The 13,223-nt window shown below is 43.1% G+C and overlaps 1 protein-coding gene across 1 annotated transcript; it reads left to right on the top strand.

The window, feature by feature from the left end:
* Positions 1–1,591: 1,591 nt before the first annotated feature.
* itfg2 (integrin alpha FG-GAP repeat containing 2) lies at positions 1,592–11,581 on the top strand. The gene is made up of 12 exons (XM_004548455.3): positions 1,592–1,795; positions 2,516–2,611; positions 2,686–2,727; positions 2,819–2,996; positions 3,073–3,212; positions 4,023–4,171; positions 4,257–4,351; positions 4,764–4,817; positions 5,042–5,133; positions 5,730–5,847; positions 7,394–7,567; positions 11,431–11,581. Exons 1-12 carry the CDS (start codon positions 1,700–1,702, stop codon positions 11,496–11,498), a joined length of 1,302 nt encoding a protein of 433 aa, XP_004548512.1. The 5' UTR covers positions 1,592–1,699; the 3' UTR covers positions 11,499–11,581.
* Positions 11,582–13,223: the final 1,642 nt, after the last annotated feature.

Genomic DNA, 13,223 nt, shown 5'->3' with positions numbered 1-13,223 from the left:
ACTTCTTGCGTGTGTGCGCGCGCACTCTTTTCTCTCCCCCCTTATTCTGGGCACCCGTGCATGCGCGCCTTTAGAGGGGATTGCCATAAATAGTTCAAATTTTCTGTGGCATTCACATTCAGGCACACACACACAGATACACGCACACACACACACACACACACACACACCACCTCCACTTTCTCCTTCAAAGCCCAGCCGGAGAGTTTAGAAAAGAGGCGTGGGTCCTATTCAGCGTCCCCCCTGCGCCCCTCCGCCCTGCCTGATCTTTCTGAAACATATATCCACGCTGTTAGCGGGCTTCCACAGTCCAATTATCGTTTTGTGAGGACTCTCTCTCTCTCTCTCTCTCCGCTGCTGCTCGTCGTCCAGAGGCTGGGAGGGCACTCACTTTACTCGAGGGGCCTTCCACTCAAAGCTGGGTGTAATAATTAATATGACATCTGTCTACCCGAGTTCCCTCTTTAACCACTTTCTGTATTTTTCCCTCTTTTCTTTGGTGTTGGTGTGTGTGCGGGGCGGGGGGGGGGGGGGGGGGGGGGATGCGAGGGATTATCTCTCAGTTTGTTTTGTGGCAGGCTCAGTCACCCAGAAAGACCGATAAACACTTCATCTCTACAAAAATAAATGTAATTCATCATAGTATCATATCATTTATTGTTTTTTGTTTGTTTGTTTTTTTAAACTGAATTATAATTATGGCTGACAAAGTTAAAAATAACTCTTCTGCAGTGGAGCTTCTCTTCTCTTCTAGAATGTTTGGCTTCACACTGATTTAACTCCCTCACGCCTGCGTCGTTTATTGCTTTACAGGTAAAGTTGTAATTAACGGGCGCCCTCTAGAGGACAGCAGTGGACGTTGTCACCGAGAAGTAAATCCTCCCATCCTGCCCTGTTTCAGATTGATAGATAGATAGATTCCACAAGAGAAATTGTTGTGTTAAATAAGCAACAATGTTAAAATAAAAATAAAAAACAAACCCGAATTTAGTTAAAAGGACTGACACTGTGTAAGAGAGAAGTGCAAATTGCATTAATAAATAATATGTGGACTATGATCTAATAACATCTGCAAGTTTAAATAACTTTTTTTTCTAATTTTAGCTTATGTTTATGTTTAATAGCTAGTTTTCTTCACTTTGAGTGTTCGTTTTGGTGCTTTTCACGCTTTAATATGTTTTAATATCGTGTTTGTTTGCAAAATGTTTAAATTAATAAGATAACGATGAGATTTACTTTTTCACCAACTTGGGGAAGATTCAATAGATCACCAGGTGCATGGTCTGGGTACATAATGTAATTTTCTTTGCTGTTATGGGGGTCCAGCAAAGAAAGAACAGAGGCAAGAACGAAAATCAAACTATTTGAAAGTATGCACTTACGCTCATTGACCGCCAGGTGTCAGTATTTCACAGCGTACGTAAACTAGCTCAGTTTTAAAAGCTCTCTTTCTTCAAACATACACATGTGCGTACATGTTTTTACTACTACTAATAAAATATATATATGGAAACAGGAACACGTCCAGGCAGATCAGTGCTTTGGTTTGCGGATCACCTTTTATGTCTCTGCTACGATCCCGTAGATATTAGGTCACGTGGTTTTGTTTACTAGGAGGAGGCGGTGAGCGCGTGAATGAGGTAGCCAGAGCAGTATCGGTAAATCAGCGGCCGTAAAGGGAATACAAAGACTATCAGCTATGCGCTCTCTGAACTATGTGCACCGGGTTAGCTTAGACTTCACAGGGACTCTGTTTCCTCACGCCATCTGTCTGGGAGACGCAGACAACGATTCGGTACGGAAGCTAAGCTAACTTTTGTTTATTATTGTTATCGTTAATGTTTGTTTTGTCTTCTCGGACCTCTTGAATGCAGACTTTTAAATGTTTAAATTAAATTCTAAATATATTTAGTAATGTATTTATTTATGGTTTGATAACTAGACTTTTTGCAGTCTGTTCTTATTATAATAAGTCTTGAGTCACCGCTCATTTCTTTCTCCATCTTGCTTCCAAAGAGGAAGAAATTCTGGTACTTTTTTTCAAGTTCTCCTTGGTTGTTCGGACACTGGCTGCTTTTTAACTTATTTTCAGTTGAGTGCTGTTTGCTTCCTGATCTTTTTCATTTTTACCTGACTGAAAAAACAATTAAAAAGGCACCACACTAAAGGGACGAATCAGTGCTGTGTCTGCACATGACAACTTAGGGTTTCAGCCAGTGTCGTGTTAGAGAACTCACATTTTGATCCACTATTGCTGATGTGTGCCAAATTACCTGGAAAACATCTGATTGGCAGTGGCTCTGTTTATCAGCATGACAGTGATTCCAAACACAAACACATCTATTCCCCATTTTCCTAGCAAAATATAATGATGTTTTGTCTCACAATTAATGACTTTTTAGCTTCTCAGTTTAGAATTTGTCTTGATCAAGAAGAGTAAAAAAAAAAATTTTATGACCTGTGTTACCTGATTGTTCAACTGCTCCACTAACACGGCTGTCTCCCTTCTCTGCAGCTGAACGAGCTGGTCGTAGGAGACACCAACGGAAAGCTGCTTGTTTACAAGAACGATGACTCCAAACCTTGGATCACAAGGTCCTGCGTGGGCATGGTCAGTGCAGGTGCTAGAAAAATCCTTTTGTGTCATGTGATCTGTGGCTCATGTGGTGTGTTGTGCTTTCCCAGCTGACCTGCGTTGCTGTTGGAGATGTGTGCAACAAAGGAAAGGTGAGAACAGAGAAGTCAGAAGCTGCATATTGTCTGAAGGTTTAGGATTTGATGTGACGGCGTGTTTTTATTTTTATTTTTTCTGTGTCAGAACTTCGTGGTTGCCGTGGGCGCAGAGGGCTGGTTTCACCTCTTTGACCTCACAGCTGCTGCCGCGAGCAAGGCAGACTCATCCAGCCAGCACGAGTTTCAGTCACCTGATGACCAGAAGCCCTTCCTCACCCAGCACATTCCCGCCAACACCAAAGTCATCCTCATCAGTGATATTGGTAAATTCTCGCTAAATTCTTCTGTGATAAATGTGGATTTTTGTGATTTTTGAGTGCAGCGTGTGCGTGTCTGCAGATGGAGATGGGCGCTGCGAGCTGGTGGTGGGATACACAGACCGAGTGGTGCGAGCCTTTCGCTGGGAGGAGCCGTCTGACAGCTCTGATGCAGGGCCTGGTCAGCTGATTCTGTTGAAGAAATGGCTTCTGGAGGGACAGGTGAGCTCAGGTGTTGTTTCTTACCAGCATGTGAAATCACTAAACTTGATTTGATGCGGGGGGGGGGTATTTTCTGGGCACACTCTGGACCCCTTTGTACAAACTGAGCATCATTTAAACCCCACGGTCTACCCGAGTGTTGTTCCAGACCACATCTATCCCTTGGATCACAGTGCACACATCTCCTCATGTACTCTGTACTTCACAGGCTGTCATCAGATCTCAGTACAATAGAGCACCTTTGGGATGTGGTGCAGAGGGAGATTTGCGTCATGGATGTGCAGCCAACAAATCTGCAGCGACTGTGTGATGTTATCATGTCAGTATGGACCAAAATCTCTGAGGAATGTTTCCAGGACCTTTTTAAATCTGTTCCACAAAGAATTAAAGCACTTCTGAACGCAAAAGAGGGTGCAGTCTAGTGCCAGTAAGGTGCACCTTATAAATAAACTACTTTATATTTTCTCAGCAAACTTTAATGAAAACTTTCACCACTAGGTGGCAGCATTTTACCAAATTATTTTAGCGTAGTCCACCCCAATGAGCGGTACCTCCGCCTGTGTAGACGTGACATTATTTTGTATTACCACTGTGAAAACGTTCAGTTCAGTTCAGTTCATTTTTATTTCAAACATTTCAAACATGTGCCTTCACAATCATTACAAACTATTATTCCATTAGACAGAAAACCCATAAAACCATGGCGAGCTGACCTTAGTAGGTACTGATGGAAAAGGGCGTTTGGGCACTCAAGGCCCTCCATAGATGAGACCTAGCTGAATAAATAATCAGGTATTGGCTGTTCTGCAGGTGGACAGTCTGTCAGTGAACCCGGGTCCAGAGGGGTTACCTGAGCTGATGGTGTCTCAGCCAGGCTGCGGCTACGCCATCCTGCTCTGCTCCTGGACGCAACAGGACTCCTCCGACTCTGGCGACGACACCCCCACCACGCCTGGGAGGTAGACGCCTCCTCCATTATAATGTGAGTGTCGGTTAAATTGATTGATGGACTGGATTAATTTAGCGTGATTTCCCTCCTCACAGCGAGGGGCCCTCCAGAGACGTAGTTCTCCATCTGACCACCGGGCGGATACACAACAAGAACGTTTCCACTCACCTCATCGGCAGCATTAGCAAAGGTAGACGCTCTTACCAGCCGGCTCGTTTTACACTCGCACCTACGCTTGTTTACTGGGTCGCTGATGAGGTAAATAATGTGGGGACAGAGGGCGTCTGCAGGTAAACCCGGGCCCTGTCGCTCACCTGGAGACACTTTTAAACTGCAGCTGAGTCTCGTCTCAGTGGGTTTCTTTAGGTGTGTTGTAATTGTACAATTTCTTTAAGTCTCCTCTTCTCATCATCCTGCTGAGATGCAGAAACACAGATGATGCAAATGATTTCCTTTCATACTGCGATCGGTGTGACAGTAAAAACATATAAAAGTGCGTTTGATATGGTTTTAAAAAAACTCACAAAAAAATGGCTGATTGCATATTAATAGAAGAATTCAGTTTTTTTGTGTGTGTGTGTTTTTTTGGGTTTTTTTTACAGGATCCAAGGAAGAGTCGTCAACGTGTGGACTGTTTGCTCTCTGTACTTTAGATGGTAGGATGGGAATTTTAAACACTTAAAATTCACATCTCTGTGGAGAAGTCTGTGCTTTTCTATCAACTAGAACAAGCTGGTTAAGCAGGAGAAAGAGTTTTTTAATTTGTTGGCTAAAATGCATATGACAGTGACAGTCTGTACACAACAGCAGTTTTTAGCCGTGTTGATTTATTTTTGACCATTTTTAAGGCCGACCTGTTTTCTGCCTCCCCGTGTCACAGGGACGCTGAAGCTGATGAACAGTTCGGAGCAGTTGTTGTGGTCGGTGCAGGTGGATCATCAGCTGTTTGCCCTGCAGAAGCTCGACGTCACAGTGAGTCTCTGCGACAGGCCGACACTCGTGGACGCTTTCAACTTTTAACAAAAATATAAACCTTTTGTTTGTTTTTGTTTTTTTAGTTTCCAGTGAAAAACAGATGTTTTGCTAACTCGTCTGTTTTTAATGTTCTTACGTGTGTTATTAGAAATTGTTGGAGCTGATGGGACTCATTTAACTAACATTTAACTTAAAATGCAGATAAAGCCGGCAGGAAGTCAGACGTAACAACAGCACAGAAAAGCCATTTAGTTTTCAAAATAAAACCCCCCGTGTAGGCTACACGTGACATTGCAGTCATGCAGCCGCTGTCGAGAAAGTCTCTCTGTTCTTCTCGGCACTCATGGGTATTTCAAGTTAGTCACTTTAGTATATACTATACCAGTTTGATCTCCATTAAGCCACCACAGCAAGAACAATATCCGACCAAATTCAGATTTTTACCCTTTACCCTGCTCACTTAAAAACTTTTACCAGACAACTGTTTCTACTCGATTACATGCTGAATTAATTCAGAAATGTGCGTTTGCCTTTGTGTATGCGCTCAGCTACGCAGCAACCCTGTGTGCGTCTGTGTTTGTGTCTTCTTCCAGGGGGACGGCAGAGAGGAGGTGGTGGCGTGTGCTTGGGACGGTCAAACCTACATCATCGACCACAATCGGACCGTGGTGAGGTTCCAGTTCGACGAGAACGTCAACGCCTTCTGTGCAGGTGAGGGACGTCACACCACCTCCTCCTTGTTTTTGCTCCGCCGTCGTTTTTCTGTGACGGTCACAGACACTCGTCAAATTTTCGGCTAATGCGACGACGCGCCACTCGGACCTTTCCAACAGTAGATCTAAATCTGCAGCTTTGTCCAACTTATAATGCGACTTTCAGCTCACTGTTGAATGTGACACACTTAAAAACAAGCCGCTGGGGCGTTTTTGGCTTTCACGTTAACTCACTCAGCTCAGTATTGATGGTGAGCTTAAGGCAAAGAGAATAAATGATAAACAGACATGTGTATGCTCAGATCTGTGCTCTGTAAATCGTTTACACATTTTTGCAGGTAAATCCACCTGGAGTCTTCTAATCCTCTGGATTAGCGGAGTTGCTGAACATCCATAAATCTGTTGATTCTGCTTAATGTGTCTCTGAGCCTCTCGCAGCGGAGCTTTCAGCAGCTGAAGACACAGATATTTCCCTCAGGCTGTCCACACAGCTCCAGATTAATGCAGATGAAACCATTTTTCACTTGAGGTTCTGACTGTTTGAGGAGAAGGTGTTTGGAATATTTTCCACTGTTTTCCTCTCTCAGCAGGAAATGATCTGCTTTACACTTCTGGATTTGAGGTTAAGGTACCTAAATGTTTGACAACACCTCAGCTACAACTCCTCCCAAGCTCTAGCTTCAAACTCCTTTTAGTTCATGGGCCACAAACATGTGCGTACTGGGCCAGAGATAACAAGCTAAAACTGTGAGCTCAGGTGAAGGACAGCTCTTTACCCCACACCCTTAATAATAACCAGAAAACTGAAGGTTCTCAAATTAAATGACTGAACCCTTTAGAAAATGACTGCATTGTCATCAGTATATCTCAGCTTTCCCACATGTTACATTACATTTTGCAGGTTAGTGGAAAATCATTTTTGTAGCTAAGTGACGAGGATATTTATTACACTAACAGTTCAAACAAGATGTGAAAATCCTCTGGACTTTTCATATATTTTCACTCCCGTGGCCTCACTGCAGTTTTCGTGCTCTCTACAACCTGATTTCTTACCTTAGTCCAGGCGTTTGTAACCTCAAACAAAGGTGGAATTTCAAACCTGCTCCACCAGATGGCAGCATAGAACTTTAGCCTCGCCTTGCTTTGAGCTTTTCCTCCTCTCCTCTCCTCTCTCTGTCTTTCTTATCTGTGCTGTCAGATCTCTCTGCAGTGTTTGGACAGTTAATCTGAGGCGCCTAGTGTGACATGTGTGGTTTTAAGTGGATTAAAGAAAGAGACAAAAGACGCCTGAGATCTCTGATTCCAGCCATTTTTGCTGCTTTCCACCTGCTGAGTTTAAATGAGGTGTTCAGGCCTCACTCCCCTCTGCTCTCAGCTCCTCAGACAGATCAGACTTGTTGTGTTGTGTGGAGGCTACAGTAGCCCGGCAGCGGAGGATTGCTGATTTGTTTATTTGTATTCACAAAGCACGGTCCCTCATATCACTGCCACCACCTGTTGAGTAAAAACTGTGTGTAAGATTCTCAGGTTTTCTCTGGTTGCAGGTCAGTACACATGTAAGGAGGGCAAAAACGGGCCCTGCCTCGTCTATGTCAGCTTCAACCACAAAATCTACATCTACTGGAAGGTGGAGCTGGAGCGCATGGAATCCACCAACCTGCTGCGAGTGCTGGAGGAAAAGCCCGGCTTTAAAAGCCACCTGAAGATGCTGGGAGTCGGTAAGTACGTCGGCAGCTCAGCGTTCGGAGTCAAGCACACACCTCCTCAGTTTGAGGGCGAATAAGAGCCCAACTGGGGCTCTGATCTGAATACTGATGAGGAGGAAGGAAGAAAATGACCCCACCATGACAGACTTTACAACTAACGAGGCCCTGCCAGCAAGTTCTTACTCTTCTTTAAAGAAACAGTTTGCAGCACAGTCTCTGCAAGAATTCCTATTGATCACCAAACAAATATAACTAGGATATTGTAAACTGGTTAGATGTAACGTTGGGTATTAATTGAGTGTTAATTCAAGTCTTGTGGCTTTTTCTACACGTCGCTGTAGTGTCAGTTTATGCTCTCCTCCTGCAGGCACACACTTTAGCTGCTTCTGGCTGTATTATAAAAACTGGTTGTTTATTACCCAGCCTTTCCCTTTGACTGCTCGCTTTACATGCAAATATAGCTGAAATTAAAGAACAGTTACCATCTACAGTGTATGTGGTTAAAATGAACTGCGTGTCGCTGCGATGTATGCATCTGAGTTTTTTTCTGCCCAGTGTTCTCCATTAGAGGCCTCAAGTTGGTGCAGAGTACACAGTCACGGTGCAACTGTAAATGTGGGGAGAAGTAAATGACTGTGGTCCTGCTTACGCTTCCAGTCGTCTTCCTTATCTGTTGTTTAATCGTTGCTGTCCATCTGCCATCTACAATTTCCAGTAGTTTGAAGGAAAAGAAGGTAAACTGTTCTCTAGGTGTCGATGGTTTTAGCTGCCTCACCCTGACCTCCTTGAAATGTCAGCAGCAGCTCTGAGGCGCTCCCCTGCTGCTTTTTCACCATAATAAGCTCCCTTTAGCCAAGCGCTGATTATGAGTTTGCCAGTTCTCCATCACAAAGAGGGGAAGGTTTCTAAATCAGCTGCTCCTACGTGGGCATTTTCAAATTTGTGACGGACGAGTTCAAACATCAGCTTGTAAAGTGTCAGCGATGTTTGCTGAGCGGTGCAAGGTAAGCGGCGCATACCTGACATCAAAGTAGAGATGAAGGTGGGAGGCTGACTGTGAAGTTAGGCGTTTATGTCCACAAAAAGTCATATTTATCCAGTGTGTAGTTCAGGACTAAATATAGCTGCTCACTGATGTATTAACTCACTTAATCTGCAGCTGTTTCCCAGAAGGTTCTGAAATTTAGGGGCAGATGTTCCCAACAATAGTGTCTGATAGTCACACACAGAATACCTCAGCACAGTGCCGTCTCTTAAAGATTCACTGGGATTTTAAAAAAATCCCTTTTACGATGTGGTGTGACCGTTTCCAGGACCTTTTCAATGATGCGCAACCAACAACAAAGTCGTCGGCCTACAGGGAACCAACATAAGTGATCTGAAGTAAATACAATGAGTGGATGCTTAAGACCTCTTTCAAATCTGATTTCTATTTCTTTCGCAATCGAGGCCTGGAGGGCAGTGCAACGCATTGGAGGGAAAGCTGAAATAGCATCTACTTTCACCCCAGTTAACAGCCTGGATTCAATATGAAGGGTATTTTTTCTTCTGGAGACAGATAACAGACTATGTAAACAACTGTATTAAAAATGTTGAGTACTCTGACATTTAAAAGCATGCTGTGTAAATTTTCAGTGGGTGTTGCGGGATTAGTGATCCTAAACTGGGACAGACCTGAGAGAGGGAATTGAGATCACAGAAAGTATGTGAGAGGACAATTGGAATAATGATTTGTACCAATTTAGAGCACTGCAGCTTAAAATCCTGCACTCAAATTCAATGCTATGACTTCACCTTCATATCCTATGTGTAAAAGAAATACTGGAAGCATTACACACTGGAAAATATTAAGGATCATTTTAAAAAGTGCAGAAGATCTTAGTCTCGTCTCCTTGTCCTCCCAAGTATTTACATCATACTGGTATTCGATGGCAAATGCCAATCGGGCTCAATGGTGCCAGGCAGCGAGCACAGGGCCCACTGATTGTTTGCTCAGACATTCACACTTGTGGCCTCGTGGAGGTTATATTGTAGCTCTGGCAGTGCTCATCCTATTCTTTGTTGCACAAAGGAGCAGCTACCTGTCCTGCTGATGTGTTAAGGCCTTCTACGGCCCTGTAAAGACTGTTTAGACTCTTGAGACTGTGCTGTAACACTGACTCTAGCCAAATGCAAAACTACTTAACAAATGTAATACTTCTTGGAGAAGTCAGAAATGAATCAGGAATAAATAATAATCAACCACTTAAAACTAATTCTTCTGTTTAGGAAAACAAATGCAATTTAGCATCTTAATGTCTCAAAAAATAATAATGTGCTGGTTTGATTAGTAGGTTTATATTTGAAAGTCTGCCAAATAATAAACTAAAGGTTTAAAGCAAATATTCTTGAGTATAAACTAAAATATTTGCATTATGAATGTAAATTGCACGATGATTGATTATTACTTCCACAAAAAGGCTGAAATTTAGGGGGGGGGGGGGGGGGGGGGGGGGGGTTTGCCTTTTTCCCCTATGTAAGACTTCTTACGATTACCCAATAGAAGATGCAAGCTAACATCTTTTCCATTTGAGCTTGAAACAGTCGATATGAGTCGATATGAGTCGATATGATCTGCGCCTTTGTTTGTGTAAATTCCTGTTTAATCCCGGTGACATCAACAGGCTGTGAAAGGCTGCGAGCTGTGATTGGTCGATCTCCAACATGTCATCAGTCACGGCCATAATGTATGGCTTTCCTAATTGTGTAATCTGACACGGTGCCTATCAGACCGTGCCCGAATGCACCGTGAACGTTTGTGGAGTCATTTCCTGTGAAGTCATGTTAATCTGGTCACATGTCAGTTAGGGCTGCCACGATTAGTCGACTAGTCACGATTATGTCGACTATTAAAATCGTCGACGACTAATTTAATAGTCGACGCATCGTTTGAAGCTTTGTAAGATCACAAAGGACGCAGGAATGAGTAGTAGGATTTAAGGGTGTAATAACGGACTGAAACAGAAGATGGCAGCACTGCATGTACAAGGATGCCAGCTGCCGTTAAACCCCGAAGAAGAAGAAGCTGTGTCCCAGAATTCATAGCGCAGCTGTCAACAATGGCGGCAGCTAGTTAGTTTTAACTTTACTCTTATTATTCTTTCTGGGTCACAAAATAAACGTTTAACATATTTTCAGGCGAGAATGTAGCTGTGTAAACCTCAAATATCTGCTCAGTTTATCAAGACACCACATATTTTCAAAAGCTCTCCGACGTTTTCGGAGACGTCTGTTACCCACTAGCTCGTTAGCTAGGCGGGGGCAAGGCTAACTAGAGCCGTGAGAACACCGGACTCCCGGCAAATCGTTTTCAAACCCACCACTGTCTTTCGCTACTCAGGTTAAACATGATATATAAGTCACTTAGATAACTTAAAATGTTATTGTTTGGCTTTCTTTAGTATTTTATTTGTTCCTGAGTAAATCGGTTTGGCTAAGATTAAAGTTATAGTTTTTGCACAGCTAAATAAACTTCAAGCAGACAGCTGATCATCAGAAGTTTGAGACGCTGGATAATATACTCCGGTGTCCTGTTATATTTTAGAAAGCAAGGAGTTTATTAAACTTCACCGAAACAATCTGCAAATTTCATTAAAAATTAATAAACTACCATCTTGTCTTTATTTTCAAGCTGTAAGCTAATGATAGTTATATAAGACCAGATGCTGCTGGTGCAATAAGCTGTACGCTGTACGTCCAATGGATGATGATCTGATTAGTCGACTAATCAAAAATAATCGGTGACTAGTCGACTATCAAAATAATTGTTTGTGGCAGCCCTGATGTCAGTACTCCGGTTTCAGCGGTAACCGTCACATTGTGTTTCGCCTCCACAGATGCTGATGATCCGGCCGCAGTGCGAGCCCTGGTGGCAGATGTTCTCTACAAGGATGCGCAAACGTAGCTCGGTGACATGCATCACCACGCTGCCTTCTCTGTTTTCCCCCTGACTGTAAATACTCTGTAAATAAACACTGACAGACCGTCTTCTGTGCTGCTGCTCTTGTTACTCGCGCTCCCCAACAGATAGATGTTGGGGTTTGGGTTTCTGATCGGCTCGCCACTGGCTGTTATCTCAGACCTGCACGCTGCCTCTGTCATTGGTATTCTGTCCGCCCAGGTTGCTTTTAACAAGGTGGGCAGAGGATGAGAGCAATGAGACATAATGCAGGGGAAATGCTGCACTGTTTAACCTGCTGTTTTCACCGGTGACTATGTGAATCTGGGAGCGAGGGGAGGGCGGGGGATTAGCAGAAGCTTTATGTGGCCGTCAGTCAGCGGTGACAAGCGGCTGAAAAGAGCTCCCCAATCAAACAGCAGTGCCTTCCTATTATTCATTCCCTGTAGTGTCTGAGAAAATTCTCCTATCCAGTGTATCATCTCAGACATGAAGCGCTTCTGATTATGCATAACACGATTACTTACATTTGACTAGCAGTGAGTTAGTAGTGTTGAAGTGATGATGGGAAGGACTGGGGGAATCTCCCACTGTTCCCAATGGGAGGATCCTATTACCACCTGTGTCGACTGCCTCTGTCTTTCCCATGCAATATTAATAAGATGAGCATGTGGCTCAGGTGTCCTGGTAGCCTCTTATCTCTCCTGCCCTTTAGAGACTTACAAAAAGAAGGCTTTCCTTTGAGGACCAAGTCCATGAACTTTTTCTTAGTCTTGTTTTGTTTGCATCCCATCTAAGAAAAATCCAGCAGTTATAATTTCTTCTTAATCCACTCTTAATCACGTGATTGTCTGCATTAGCTTCAGCTAAAGATAAAACTCCTTCAGTGGAAAAAGTTGATGAGGTGAAAGATATTTTACATTTTGAAATAAAATTTTAATTTTTTTTTTTTTTTTTAAAAAGGAAAAGAAATGATCACGCATATAAAGGAAAGTGCAAAACAGCCCAGTGGATCATTCTGGTGGCAAGTTTGGAGGCAATTATAGCAATGTGGGACACAGAAATGCATAATCTGTTCTCTAATTGTTTGTAGGATGATGTATTCTTTGTGGGCTTTACTAAGATTTTAGTCAATCCCAAAAATGCTGAATGGAATTGAACTTATTATTTATTTATTTTTACATTTAAAAAAAATTGTCTGCAGAAGCAAGTCTCACTGCAGTAAAATTAATATTCTATACTTTAGTTGTTTTCCTCCTGTGGTCTGGAGACATAACAACTCTGTGGAGATGAGAGTGTGGTTGTCTGCTTCTCTGTCAGCCAAGTGACCAGTCCTCGGTGAATCCCACCTCTCCCGTTTAGCTGCAACCCTAAATGAGACGAGTGATCAAGAAGATGGATAATTTTGCCATCATTTCTTTGGGTAAGCACTAAGCCCAAAGAGGTTGACGATGGTAAACCATGGATATGACAGTTTACAGAGAGTTTGTTTGCTCTAATCTGGATTACTGGAAACAAACACCTCTTCTGCATCAGCGAACCAACAAATCAATGATAAAACCACTAATGCAGCAGCCTCACTTAGCGCCTGCCCCAGAGGAGCTGTTAGCTCACAGATGATGAGAATAAGGACTTCAACACGGACCAAACAATGCTAGCTCTTAAATGTAGCTTGATTGCTGTTGACCAGTTGTGTATATATCTATTGGCTCTACTAGAATGAGAGTCTTG

The sequence above is a fragment of the Maylandia zebra genome, linkage group LG17, assembly GCF_041146795.1.
Source record: "Maylandia zebra isolate NMK-2024a linkage group LG17, Mzebra_GT3a, whole genome shotgun sequence".
Lineage (NCBI taxonomy): Eukaryota > Metazoa > Chordata > Actinopteri > Cichliformes > Cichlidae > Maylandia > Maylandia zebra.
The sequence above is the reverse complement of the archived record's forward strand: the minus strand, read 5'-3'. Positions and strand labels throughout refer to the sequence as shown.